This window comes from Abramis brama, assembly GCF_963993115.1.
Source record: "Abramis brama genome assembly, chromosome: 22".
Classification (NCBI taxonomy): domain Eukaryota; kingdom Metazoa; phylum Chordata; class Actinopteri; order Cypriniformes; family Leuciscidae; genus Abramis; species Abramis brama.
Window position 1 is genome coordinate 10,650,340 of NC_139984.1, and position 15,279 is coordinate 10,665,618.

Consider the following 15,279-nt stretch of genomic DNA (forward strand, 5'->3'; position numbering starts at 1 on the left):
TTATTTTAATCAAATTATTTTTGCTTTTATTGATTGATTTTGAGTATGCAAGGACGAAATCAAATTTATATCCAGCATCCGTATTCCACCTGTCATATTAGTAGGATAAGCATCTTTGTAATAATAAAGTGGGCATGTTGCCCTCTGTATATTCATAATTGACCTGGAGGCTTCATGGCTGCATGAGTTCAGCTGGAGCTGTCCAGGGTTCGATGGTGAATGTGAGCGTTTATGTTGCCTCATTTCCTGTATTTGACTCTCAGTCGAGCGAGCGAGAGAGAGAGCGAGAGAGAGAGACACACACACACAGAGAGAGAGAGGGGGAGGTTGGTTCCTGATACCGAGACACGGAAAAGCAGGGGAGGGAGAATTACAGAAAAAGACGAGCGTGGAGAGAGGGAGACAGCGAGCAGGGGAATTACACTGACCGACACACGCGCGTCTCCCAGCTGACTGCTGACATTGTTGACGTGCACACTCTCTCAAACCTGTCACGAGCAAACACTGGAGCTCCAAAGCATCGACATCGCGCTCCCCCCAGAACTCATGGGTTAACAGGTATGCCTCTCTCACCTTTCCACACTATCTCTAACAGCTCTCCTGACCACCGCACAGGCTTCACTCTCAGTGCTTTTACAATCTTGACTTGTCATCTGGATGTATGGCAGCAGAGACATGAGCTCGCGCCTCAACACAGGTATCCAGGTAAGTTGAAGTTGTGAGTTTCCGCGAGGCCGGTGTGTTTGTTTTATTTCACGTCATTAAGTAGACTGCGTGACAGCAACCTGTTTTACGTTTCCAGGTGAGAACATGTTCATGACAGATGATGCACGCGCTGAGAACAGCTGTCAGATGTGCAGTCATTCATTCAGGATACTTTTATTGCAGTGATGGGAGACTTTCTTTTTGTCTCGACGCGCGGTATTTAACATTTCACCATTGAGAACTTAATACTAATTATATTAGGCTACAACGTTCGCCATAAGTTTTAATCCTAGAATCATGTCCTTTGGGGGGTCAGTGCATGTGGTGTTGGTGGTTTTTAAATGAAAAGCTCAGCTTTGGCAGGCAAGGGCTTAACCCCACTCTCCTCCCCTCATTTAACCTCCAAAAGGGGAATTTCTCCAGCTGGAAATTTCTGCTGCGTCAACACCCTAAACCTACTACCAGAAAAGGGAAGGGGATTTTTTTTTTTTTTTTTGGACACACTTTTCTATTATTTTATTTCCTGCATAATTAAACCCAGGGGCTCGTAGCCTAATACTTCCCTCAAGTTGAGGAGAGCGGAGTGTATTTGAGTCTTCACTGAGGAAAGCGTTAGGTGACATGAGCGCTGCTCTTCGGGTTATTGTCTCTTTTTCCCCCCGTCTGCCCCCTTAAAGCTGGTCAGTTCCGTCTTCCTCCATTTTCTCTTCCCTGACGGGTTGGTTTTAAGGGGAGCGACCCCACTTGTTTGACTCGCCTACGGCGAAACATCAGCGGTTTTACAGATATACGTCAACAATGAATTCGAACGCGCGTCTAGGAATTGATAGATTCGAATCGAGCGTTACGCGCAACAATGTATCGTTCAGCGCGTGTCAAAAGAATGTAGCACTCTGTATTGATTATTATGACGCTTGCTCGCGCCGTGTCGGCTCTTGTTCGCTACAGGTGCACCCGATTCTGATTGGTTTGTTGGAAATGTTTTATAACTGTATAGGCGAAAATGTCGTATTCAGACAATACATGTCAGGCTACTTAACGCATTTACGTGCGAAATATACCTCGCTGATAAATAACATAACTATATAAGAACGTGGATAATTGTAAACATCACGCTTTTTAAAGTTACATTCATATATTTATGGAATTGTGACTGTCTGCAGTGCAAAAATGAGTCAGTTGAGCAGAAGAACTGGTTATGTAAGGAACTGTCCTCATGCCCATCTACACAGAATGAAGCCAACATGACAACTTCCTTTGCAGATCATTTTTATAGGTCTAATTCACCTCTGACACCCGTGACCTGTATTTTAATTAAACAACAAGTTAATTAACATGACAATGGCATTATTTATCCTTAGCATCTAATGTAGATGTAAAGATTGTAATTGATGTTGTCTTGATGTTAGTGGTGTGTGTGTGTGTGTGTGTGCTGTCAGGTACAGGCTGTCCACCCATCTCTCTCTCTCTCTCTCTCTCTCTCTCTCTCTCTCTCTCCTGGGATGGAAAACAGTCATTCAGGATAGCCTAGAATCATTTAATGACACCATGTGCTGGACTGACCGATCCAGGACAAGAGATCCGCATACAGTCTTTGTATCTGTTATATACTTCGATAGTTCCAAACTGTTATTAAGCACTAAAATATGGTGCTTCCCTAGTCTTTTCTTTGCCACCTTCCTTTACTTGAGTATAAAGTGTTTGACAGGTAGAGCGTGTTGCTAACAGCGCCAGGGGTTTGATTCACATTGAGTGCACAAATATATACCTTTATAAGTATGCTTTACGTCACTTTAGATAAAAGCGTTCTTCGATACGTGCACACACTGTATTTGTGTATTCTTTTTAGCAAGAGCTCTCATTCTAGAGGGCAGTGTTGCAGGTCAGGGTCGTGTCCAGGTGTTTTTGTTTAATGGAGAATCCGTATGTGTGTAACTGGGAGAACATTTTAGACAGGAGGGGGATTTGGTCCACTATGCATATTGACTTCCTCACAGGTGTGGCTGTATTGTGTCAACAGAAAGCAGGGGAGGGGAACTGGTTCCTACTGCGTGGGGTAAAGGGAAGAGAGGGACTGAAATAAGAGTAAAGAGCAGCGTCGTGTTCTAGGAACTGTTTTAATGAAGCCGAAATATCATATCTGTCCACGTCCAGCGCTTACTAAGCTGTTAATAGAATATTAAATACAAGTTAAACTCTATTGACGGCTTGCTGTACCACAGAGGATCATTCAACATGGGCTCAATGGAAAAATGCGCCTCTACCTACATTTTGGCAAAAGTCCAAAAACGTACCTATACATACAATTCACTGCTTTTTCCAGCTGAAATGAACACTGAAGGCAGTAGAACACCAACAACGTTTATTCCTTTACACTAGGCTTGCTGTGGTAGTCAGTGTTACCAGTGTTACATGGTGTTCGGCTTTACACCGATTTCATTACTTGCCCACCGCAGCACCGCCCCCACTGTGGTTTTGCTTAGTGGCAGTGAATTCGAAAGCGGTTTCAAAACCTAGCATATAGAAAGCGGCTCCCTGATGCCTGCAAATTATAGGCCTATACACAGGATACGCGTGATCGCGAATTCAAAAGTGAAAGTAAAAAGCAATCGCGCATTCAAAATCGTTTCGCCCAACCTAAAAATGCGTAATGGTAAAAACCAGCAAATGCGTTTTTAGCTCACGTTTGCTTTTGTTATCACTATCTTTTAGTTTTATGGTAAAGGTTTAGTGTAGATAGTAAATTTTTTTTAAACGTGAATAACCTTTGAGAGCCACTCAATTCCGAACTGCCGCGATACGTACAACAACCAATGTAATAAAACGTTGCCAGATTCACATTCCCCTCACTGGACTTTTCACTTTGAAAGCCACGGAACATGTAAGAATCAATGTAAAACCATTTTGCAGAAATATCAGATTTTTCCAGAGAGCCTGGTTTGGTAATTATGCCTCAGTTCGTAAAAACAAACAAAACAGCAAATTAATGCCCCATAGACTTCCACTGTAAGTGCAACTCTGTCAACACAGTTTCTGTTCCGACTCTGCCAACTAAAGTTGACATTTTCTATGGAAATAGATAGCATAGACGCTTCTAAAAGTGCAGAACTTGTATTTAACCCTGAATATTATTTTTACGTGCTGAATTATTCTTCATTTTAAATGAGGGTTTCCACCCCGCTGGAGTTTGTTTTGACTGTTTGTACTGTTCTAATGTTTCAGCATACATGTTTAACATGTGTGTGGATGTGCAAGTGTATCTTGAGGGAGGTTCAGGCAGTTAGTTGAACAAGTAAGTGCAGTGCTGTGTTTATTCAGGGTGGTTGCGGTTGTTAATCTGAACATTTGCACAGAAAGACAAGATATGGGGGAGGAGGTGGCTGATGGTGCAGAGGGATGGAGAAACAGATAAAGAGGGGGTAGTTCAACTGGCCGTGTGTGTGTGTGTGTGTGTGTGAACGGTGGAGAAAGGGTGCTGATGTGGGGGGGCAGGGTATGGGGGTGCAAGCTGACACGACACACAGCTGAGTGTGTGTGTGTGTGTGTGTGTGTGGGTGGAGTGTGTGGAAGATGGCTGCTCTCCCCGGGCTGTGGGCTGTGCTGTGTGGGTAACAGGTTAGAAATCATGAACCTGCAACAACACTGGGGACCGGCTTCTCCCCCTCACTTTAAGACCACACAAAGCCTGACATTATATTTATCAGCTTAGAAACACACTCATGAACACTGTGCATTAAACATCTGTACGGTACGTGTCTCGTTTAATGCATCCTTTTTGATTCGCATCAATATTTAAAGCTAAACACAAACATGACTGTTCAGCAGACAATTGTTGCGTTTTGAATTTTTTATTTCATTTTTACACCCTCACACCATATGCGTTATCAATAGGGATGTGTGCCACAACTAATTAACGTGAAACTGGAATTTTGTAACCGACTAGTTTAACAAAGACAGTCTGTATCAAACAGTCAAATCCCAAACTGAGACAATATAGACATTTATTAAAATCAATGAATCTATAGGCAGTATGCAAATTCAATAGCCTATTATACAGTTCCTCAAAAAATATTGATTTCACATCTGGGTTTGAACGTGTACCTGTACACACGACAGGCGGCAAAATCGCAAGAAAACCTTGACGTGTACCAGCAGCTGTACATTTGGGATATTCTGTTTGTTAGGATATTGATATAGGATCTATTAAGGTCAATTGAGTTTCATTCATAATGTTTTCCTTTTAAACCAGTATAAAATACTCCTTCACCGTGCTTATCTTCCGAGTGGACATTTAAACTAGATTGTGGAAGTTCTTTTGTGTGAGTGAGGATGCATACAGGTGCGCTTTGCTCCCTAGAGCTGTGTGTGTGTGTGTGTGTTTGTGTGTGTGTGTGTGTGGAGTGACAGCTGTGCTCATCAGCCACTTAGATGTGTTCATCCCCCTAGATTAGGCACTCGTTGTGTGGGTTAAACCGGAGCCGACCTCCCTGGAACCGCCCCACAAAGACCTGTGTCCTCAGGTGCCTTGTGAATATTTCAGAGGGGGCTCTCAGGCTGTGTGGAAAGCCCTGGGGGAGGAACCGAATGAAGAAGAAAAAAGCCCCTGGAAATGAGATAGCATACACTGGGCAAGAGCTTAGGCAGCAGTGGGCTTTACACTCCCAGGGTGAAAAAGAGGATGTGGTCATGAGGTTTTTGTTTCTGTTTTTTCCTCTTCTATTTCTCCTTATGCCTGTCCACCTTGCAATGTTCGGTAATATCTCTCTCTCTCATTATCAGTTTGGTTGTGTGTACGGGGTGAGATTTGGTCCAGCTTAGTGGTTCTTAAATCGTCACATAATCTAGTGCTGCTTTTGGGTTTGAAAAGTAAACACACACACAAACTCGCTGACAACACACCCACCCATGTCGCGCTCAGTCGTTTCTGGCTTACTTTCTGACCACACGTGGTCTTAAATACAGGATGTTTACACACAGGGAGGTATGCTAACCCTCACCAGTTAAAACCATACTTGTCTTCATCCTCTTCAGCTCTTTTAACGTGGTGATTAGGGATTTAGAGTAAGTAGACTTTATCTAATGTACATCCCTGCTGAGCTTCATATGTGAGTATTGAATGAAGTAAATGTGAAACCTACTGGCATGTATTTGTGACGCTTTCTAACTTTTCCCCAGCAGTAATGTCACACATTTGAGTTTTGAGGACAGTGTGATGTCATCACATGCCATAGACATCTAAAACACAAAGTATTACGATAAGGGTTGCTTACCAAAACTAACCAAAGACTAGTCCAATGACCTACCGTAACTAAAAGTATGGGTAACACTTTATTTTACAGTGCCCTTGTTACAAATGTTACATGTACTTACTGCAGTGATAACAGTAAATTATGCATAATTACATGCCACTAATCCTAATGTAGTAAGTACATGTTGTTAATTAATATTACTCGCCACTTAAATGTATAATTACAGTGTTAAAAATAAAGTGTGACCAAAATATGTCATTCCCATACCTAAAATACTAATATTTTAATCACTGTTATGCTATTTTAGCTTCAACACAGTATAGTATTAATCATAAACATAGTCTGTTTTCATTATTGACTTAATAAGTGGATTGAATGGTAAACTATTCAAAAATAAACTATTTTTAGTTTTAAAAATACTTCTTCTTCTTGCTCCTTGTCATACATTTCTGCACACTCCTACAGTCAACTAGCACAGTTTTATAATTAGAAGACTATGAATCGGTTGAGTAAAATGTTTCAATACTAGCATTTCTGTCAAATACAATAAATGCAATATGTCAAACCTTAAACCTGTGAAAAAACCTGAAGCAATTCCATGGGAACTGCAGTCATTGCAACCCTGACTAAAAAGTTTACTGTTTATATACATATTACACACATACAGTATAATGTTGCAGTGCCATATTCATTTCTCCCAATGGATTATGCAATCTTTGCATGCTTTCACACTTATTTTGCCTCATTCTTTTGTAAAACTCACTATCGGGGAACAGTTAGGGTATTTAAAATGAACATATGACAGGGTTAAAGTTACAGTTTTACACTTTAAACTAGTTAGTTTTGCACTAGGGCTGTAACGGTACGTGTATTCGTACCGAACCGTTTCGGTACAGGGCTTTCGGTTCGGTGCACGTGTGTACCGAATGACTGAATGCAATATTTTGTGTGCGGAACATAGGTACATTTTCGTGTTTCCACACGAACATATTAAGTGGCGGAAGTCTCCGCGTTCAGCGCAAATCCCGCCCTGCAGCTGATTCTAATGTTTTTTCCTATTAGACATTCTCTGGTTTTACCAGTGTTTTACCCGTCGTCACTGTAACCTAAACCAATGAAATAGACTGCAGGGCGAAAAAAAGCTTTTCCGCTTCGTGTGCGCCGCCGCACTCTCCGTTCCGTGGTGTGTGTGTGTGTGTGTGTGTGTGTGTGTGTGTCGACGACCCGCTGCGCTCTCTGCTCAATGTTCGAGTCCCTGTTTGCGCTGCGCGTTCTGCTCTGTCGTTAACGGCCCAAACACTTCAATCATGTACCGATCACGCACTGGAAAAGCAAAGTCCGCTCAAATAAGGTGACATTTCTCAGTAGTAACTAGACTTCTGTTTGCTGAGCAGCTGGTATAGTCATGCTGGCAACAATGGTAAAATGACCTGCTCTGATCACATGCTCTGGTAATAATAGCTTTGGACTATATTTTATTTTGATAATTATTAAAAAAGTGGAAAAAAAATCTTAAATTGATTATGTTGATTGATTATTGAAAAATAATAATACATTAATATATTTGTTTAATATTATTTTAATATAGGGCTATTTTCTGTTCCTGCACTGTAATCATAGTTATTTATTTATATTTTTCATTATATTTTATTATGTGATATTGGTTTGAGACTGAGAGTATTTTATTTAGTGGAGAACTTTGCAGCAGTATTTTATTTCTTATTCTTTTTTTATTTTATATCTATTTTATTAAAAAGTGTTTAAAAAAGTGTAAACAACTTGTAAAAAAAAATTATAGTAATAAACAACCTGCAGTTTAATGTTTGCATTTCTTTCCCTTACTGTACCGAAAATAAACCGAACCGTGACTTTAAAACCGAGGTACGTACCGAACCGTGATTTTTGTGTACCGTTACACCCCTATTTTGCACTGATGTGTAGTAGTTTTGGTTTAAAACAGTTTTGTTGAGCCTTTAAATGTCTCATGGTATGCTCGTAATATACAGTCCAATAGTTCAATAAGTCCAATAGATGTTGATGAATTCTCATGAAAGCATCATAATTACTGTTATCCCCAAATTAGATTTAAGGGATTTTAACAAACCCTTTACCCTAAAAATATTAAGGGCCAGATTTACTAACAACTTGCGTTAGCACAAACCCTCTTTTGGCGTTAAAAAACTACTGTCGGGATTTACTAAAGAAACGCAGTCAAGAAATAAGCGATGAAAAGGCATTTTTAAAGGACGTGTTGTTAAAAAAGCCTTTGCGATAATCAATTGCCCAACACACCCATTACACAAAGAGTTAGTTATTCTTCCATCAGGACGTAGATATAGAGTAATGGGAGGGAGAACAAGGAGGTTTAAGAACTCATTCATACCAACTGCTATTCTAATGTTAAATAATCTGTAATCATGAGTGTTTATTATGTGAGTGTTTTTTGTGATGTGCAGCACCTGTGCAAAACCAGTTTCCTAAGGGATAAATTAACTCGAACTGAACTGAAGGCATGGACAGGGTTATTTTTGCAGCTGTCCTTGTTGCATTATGCATTTGTGTGTCGTCAGTAGATCACGCGCAGAACTTTCCACTCCCATCAGCGCTTTTATGGGAGGTCCATTGTTTGGACAAACAGACAGTCCTGCCCCAAAACGCCATTGGTTGAGTCAGTGTTACTGTATTGGTCTGGGGTGTGTTTCCCAGAAGCATCGTTAGCCAACTGTGGTCGCAAGTTCTGTTGAATTGTGTTGGTAACGACGGAACTTGCAACTTTGGGAAACACACCCCTGATCAGTATCCTCAAACAAACAGAGCAATGTTTTGAAAGCACCAGAGAGACATAGTGTACAGGGAAATCAACCTAAAATGCCATTCTTACAGCAGTCTCTGCGTATTAAGCTTGAATAAGTATTACAAAAAAATTGTGGAAAATGACACACAAATGTGCTCATCAATGAAAACCGTTTCTGTCGAGAAGTAACAATTGAGATACGACAAAAACCAATGGAGTAAAAAAGAAGCGGCTTTACGTTAGCATTCAGTTTTGGACAGGAAGGCCATTACCATTTCAAACGTTCTCAGGTGAATCGGTGGACAGTGGGTTGCCCACTTTCCATAGCACTTTTGTCTGTCTCTTAAAAGCTCTGTTTATTTTTCATAAGATGGTTTAGTCTGTCTCTATACTTTTCATCCCATCTTGTCTGCCAAGAGCTAACCATTAAGGGAGGGTGGAGACGCTCCTAGCGCTAACACATTTACTCCACAATACCACAGAACACATTTCCTTCTCGCTGTGAATTGTAGAAAGCCATTGGAATGATTGTTAGGGTGAAGGCTTCCTTTCTTCAGAACCATCTAGATCTGTGTCTAAATGCTAGCTTAGAAAATTCCCAAACCCAAAAGTCAAAGTTGGTATAAGTTCCCAAATCCCCAACTGGGTTTAAATCCGTTTGCAATGTCACCGTCTATCAGATCTGTAGATATGTCATGGCCATTGGAAGGCCTCTGATTTTTCCAAATGTGTTGTATTGTATGATGTGCCGATCCGCATTAGTCCATTATCAAGGGTCGGTGTAATCCTGAGAGGAGTTCATTGCCAAGTGCTAAAGTGCTGTTAACAGGGCCTGTTTAACATTCAGCACTTCCCCCTCAACATACAATTATTCCTCTGCTTCTGCTATTAGCATGTAGCGTTTGCCTGCGTGCTTTTAATTGAACTGATTTAACGTATGCCAGATCAACTAGTTTTCGTTAATTAGTCCTGTCTTAAAAGTGCCATCAGAACATGAAATATTCATCACGGTGAAGAGGTACATTTGCGGCAGATGGATAAGTGTCTCATATGGGAAACTCTCGAACCGCGATTGCGCGGGCAGAAACCGGCCTTCATGCTCTGGCGTGTCGCGGGACTGCCGCTTTCGCTGTAATTTTCCTCTGCTTGTCAGTTGTCTAAGAGCTTCAATAACAACTTGGATCTGCACACTGTGACAATACGCAAAAATTGCAGTTGGTGGAACATCTGAATAATATACAGCAAAACTTGTGTTGTCACTGTGATGGACGATGTCAGTCAGCTTTGTACTGTGTCCTTCATGCTTGACTCCTTGATCACCAGATCTGGCTGGTGATCCCCCCCCCCCCAAATCCAGTGATTGTTAGCCCAGGACATGGGGTGTTGAAAATAGTACCTGTGTGCCCTCCATGGCCCCATTTTTCTTTTCTTATCTTCTAGATTAAATAAGAGCCCTGATCTTGCCCTGGTTCCAGCTTCCACACCCTGCTTTCCGAGCCTGAACTGCCAGGTGAGCGCAGCCATGCCAGGCTGCATGGAAAGTGTGTGCAGCCATTGTGTCAGAGGAATGGGTTAGCTGTGAACATTGACACACTTTGTGGTTTAGTAAATGTTTTTTTTTTCTTTTCTTTTTTTCAGTGCTTATTATTTATTGTGTTTTATTATTATTATTATTATTTTTTATTATCTGAATTTTTCAAACCTCCTTACACCTCTGGCAACTCGCACTGACTTTGTAGCAATTGTCTCCGAGTTTTAGGAAGGAATGGGTTAGATGTGAAAACTTTTATTTTATTTTATTTTATTTTATTTTTTTATTATTTAATTTAATTCAATTTTATTTTATTTTATTTTATTTTTCAAATCTCCCTCTGGCAGCCCTCACTGACTATATATATATATATATATAATATTATTATTATTATTATTATTTTTATTTTTATTTTTTTAATACAATTTTGTATTATTATTTTATTATTTATCTGAACTTTTCAGACCCCATAGCACCTCCACTGACGTGATTTGTTTTTTTAAATGATTGTTTAACATGATTTAACATCATGGTTAAATACACAAAGTGCCATCACAGCATTTTTTTTTTTTTTACTTTTGTAAAACGACATGAGAGGAAGGGAATGAAATTAAGGTCCTCTCGTCCCTCCCAACCCACCCAAGGGGTTGATCAGAGAAAGTGTTGGTTGGACACTCGATACTGCCACCTCACAACGTGGGAATGTGTGACTTTCTTTAAAATTAGGTTTGTGAGGTGGGCGGTGTCGCAGAATGATCGTGATCACCAGAGCAACACGCTAGCCCTGTTATCCCTTCATGCAGCACGATGTACATCGCTCGGATAATCTATCCGTTGTTAATCGAGCGATGTTAGCATCTGCAGTTCAGCAGGAGACACCTGAGCCATTCTGTCAAGGCTTCGTACGGGGAAATGTACAAAAGAAGGAAAAACAGACAGTATGGGACAGGAGCGAAGCGTGTGGTGACAGGGTTGACTCTTGGCCACACTCGTGGTTACCATGGAAACACAATCCTGGGTAAAAACACTGGCTATTGTTAAGCTATACTTGATTATCAAATATGAAACAAAAGAAGCTCTTAGAGATAATGAATTATTTAGTAGGGTCATATCAGCCTTGTGGAAGGTTGATACATAATGTTTTATGGGTTAATATAAAGTGCATTAAATCTGTGATGTGACTTGTAAGACCCATACAGTCACTAATTTCCTGGACTCTCATTCTTTTTCCATTCTCACTCATTTGCTCACTTCTTTTTCTATGTTGTGATCACAAACTGTCAAACCTTCTAAGTATAGCCACAGTTCCGTTTCTCTTCATCTTTTCCCCTTTAGTCCTCAGCAGATAGAAGACGAAGAAGGTGTGAAAATGCCCCTGAATGACAGAAACACATCATATGAGTTAATATGGGGCTCGACGATATAGATGGCATGGCGTCAGAGTGAGTGTGATAAGGGTACTGTTACTTTCACTTTTTAATCACTATTTTTAAAATCGTTTCCAATAAAAATATCGGAAGATACCTGAAACAATGCCAGTTTATGTAAAATGACATAAAAATTGAATAATAAATTTTTATTGTTATTTTCTAGTTTTAATCATAAATCTAATAACATTTAGTGAGCTTAAAACTCAAAAAAAAAAAAAAAAAAAAATGTTGAGTGAAGTAGCTGAAAAAAACCCTTAAAGGGATAGTTCACCCAGAAATGAAAATTTCTGTCATCATTTACTCACCCTCATGTTGTTCCAAACCCGTAAGACTTTTGTTCATCTACGGAACACAAATGAAGATCTTTTTGATGAAATCTGAGAGCTTTCTTTCCCTCCGTTGACAGCAAGAGAATGAACTACCATTTTGACGCTTCAAAAAGTTCATAAAGAGATTGTAAAATTAATCCATATGAATTTAGCGGTTTAGTCCGAATTTTCTAAAGAGACTGGATCATTTTATATGATGAACATATTGAATTTAGGCTTTTATTCACATTTAAACATTGATCAACTCACATAACAGTTGTGGTAAACAGAAGCTCAACCGAACCTGCTTTACGCGTGAGAACAAACTTCACTGGTTCATGCAAAAATACAGAGAACACACCGAGAATGAACCTCATTGGTTCTTGCAGAAGCTCAAACGTGATGCGTAACATGAGAATGAACCTCATTGGTTCTTGCTGAAGCTCAAACGTGCTGCGTAACACAAGAATGAACCTCATTGGTTCTTGCTGAAGCTCAAACGTGTTGCGTAACGCGAGAATGAACCTCATTGGTTCTTGCAGAAGCTCAGACGTGCTGCGTAACACGAGAATGAACCTCATTGGTTCTTGCAGAAGCTCAGACGTGCTGCGTAACAGAGAATGAACCTCATTGGTTCTTGCAGAAGCTCAGACGTGATGCGTAACATGAGAATGAACCTCATTGGTTCTTGCAGAAGCTCAAACGTGATGCGTAACATGAGAATGAACCTCATTGGTTCTTGCTGAAGCTCAAACGTGCTGCGTAACACGAGAATGAACCTCATTGGTTCTTGCAGAAGCTCAAACGTGATGCGTAACATGAGAATGAACCTCATTGGTTCTTGCAGAAGCTCAAACGTGATGCGTAACATGAGAATGAACCTCATTGGTTCTTGCTGAAGCTCAAACGTGCTGCGTAACACGAGAATGAACCTCATTGGTTCTTGCAGAAGCTCAAACGTGATGCGTAACATGAGAATGAACCTCATTGGTTCTTGCTGAAGCTCAAACGTGCTGCGTAACACGGGAATGAATGAACTTCTGTTTACCACAACTGATGTGTGAGTTTATTAATGTTTATATGTGAATAAAAGCCTAAATTCAATCTGTTCATCGTATAAAGTGATCGTGTATCTTCAGAAAATTTGGACCAAACCACTCAATTCATATGGATTAGTTTTTTTTTACATCTATTTATGAACTTTTTGAAGTGTCATAGTGGTAGTTTGGTTGAACTTACCCTTTAATGTTGAGCCCCACAGTATCAGTTACCCAAGGAAGTCCTGCCCGAGGCGTAGAGTTTGGCTTGTTAGCACAGCTTGTTAGATCTTAACCAGCCAATGCCGCAACCATTCAGATGAAACATAACTTTTGGGAAACATTTTATAAAGTTTTGCCCTGCTCACAATAGTTGAGTTGCTAGTGAGGGACTTGAGAAGTGAGTAATCTTTTGGATGTTGAAATGCTTTTCTTAATATACAGAGTCAGCTATAATGAAGGCATTTGTAAGTTGATTTTCCATAAAAAGTATAAACTGTGGCTCTTTATGATGCTTTCAAAACATCGCTCTGTTTGTTTGAGCCTTCAACCAGCCTTCGACCGCAACAGAGGCTTAACCAATGACTTTAGTTAGGGGCGGAGCTATGAGTTTGTCTGACCAATAGCAGACGGCGGAGTGTTCAAGGAAACCTGTTTGAAGTGTCATTTTCAAAGATCTGTTTCATAATGCTAGTTGAATGTCACACCTGTAAAGAAAGAGAGAGCTTTTTTAATGTCATGATCAGCGATTTGAAGAGGAGCAACAGTTCGCTAATAAGCTGTGAGGTCATGCTGTTTTCCGCTCTTTCTTTCTTTCACCGTCTATCTGTCTCTCTTCTCTGCCACCTCCTCCTGTTCTCTCCCCATCATTTTAGTATTTGGCGAGCTGTTAGTTCGGGGTTATCCAGTACGGATGGTTTTCAGAAGGATGCCAATGTTTTGTTGACAGCCCAGCAGTCACGCTACATACACCCCCTCCTTTCTGTCCACCTGCACCTCTCTTTCACTCTATTCCTCTCTTTTTCTCTCTCTCTCTCTGAGTCATTGACAGGAGCCAGTGTTCCTGATTATGACAATTAGCTTCCTGACAGACACCTCATGCCAGGACGTGTGTGTGTGTGTGTGAATATGGAACTTTAAAAGCCTGTAAATCTTACTTTTAAAAAGAACGAGTATTTGAGAGTTTGCTATCCATCCATCCATCATCCATCCATCCATCTGTCCATCCGTCCATGTGTATATAAATGCATATGTGCGTAGTGACATAGGGGGTGGACAATGGACATAAAAAACTACATTGCAACTGCACGAAACAAGTGCAATGCTAAAAATGTATGTTTTATGAAGTATAAAAATGAAAAGCAGGATTCAGCGGATCATTCAGTGAAGTTTGCATTTGTGGACCTATCTGGCGGTGATGAGCCTTCCTGTTGTGATAATGGCTTGTCACAGCATGGTGTGTGAGGTTGTGTGTTGGTGTGTGCGCGCACAGGAGTGTGTGCTTAAAGGAACGCCTTGCTTCAGTGCAGCGTGACAACGCCAGTTTGTTGTGACACCTCTCACGGTGCAAGCTCCAGGAAGGTGTTAAAGATGAGTCGTCGATTCGTGAGTAGCGGCAGCCCGAGCTTTAGGGAGTCATCGGCACACCATTTGGTGGATTTGAAACGATGACTCTGTGTGTGTGTTAATGTGAGTGTACACTCAGAGGAAAAAAAAAATAAGTGGGAGAAAGCAAGACAGCGAAAGAGAAGGAAGAGGTGGAGATCGTGCTGGAATTTGTCTCCCACTCAGTAACTAGCTTGTCATCAACCTCTCAACTCTGCGTTTAAGTGAGCCCGTCCCTCAGCGAACACGAAGATACACAAACTCATTCATTCAATTCAATTTAACCCATCCCTGTAATCGTCTCATTTGCAGTATCATAACACGCATTGCGTGAAAATTTCTTGTGAATTTCTTTTTTCCAGTATAAATACATCCTTAAAACAACATATATTTACTTGAAAAGCAAAATAGTGTGAGATATTAAGATGTTATTTTGTAGCTTTAATTAAGGTATTACTAAAAGTTTTGCTGTTTTATTAGTACTACTAACAACTCAAATTGGTGCACTGATGCTGAAATAGTAAAAGTTCAGGAGTTTTGAAGATAAGATATATTAAAATATATTCTCTATTCTATTAAGATATTATCTTAACATCTTGTGCAGTTTAAATTTACTTAAT

At 40.3% G+C, this 15,279-nt stretch overlaps 1 protein-coding gene across 4 annotated transcripts in view; it reads left to right on the top strand.

Annotated features, from left to right (window-relative positions):
• The first annotated feature begins 288 nt into the window (after positions 1-288).
• Positions 289-15,279, top strand: part of zbtb46 (zinc finger and BTB domain containing 46) — a 75,891-nt gene continuing 60,900 nt past the window's right edge. Inside the window, exon 1 of one of the 4 annotated variants that reach the window (XM_084098913.1) lies at positions 289-558. Coding sequence is in view for 1 of the 4 variants with exons in the window: in XM_084098910.1 (XP_083955036.1) it covers positions 561-705 (145 nt within the window). In the remaining 3 variants the exon portion in view is untranslated. Of the gene's footprint in view, positions 706-5,713; positions 5,767-15,279 lie in introns of those variants that run through there. The other 3 variants (XM_084098912.1, XM_084098910.1, XM_084098911.1) reach the window with 3 other exon arrangements.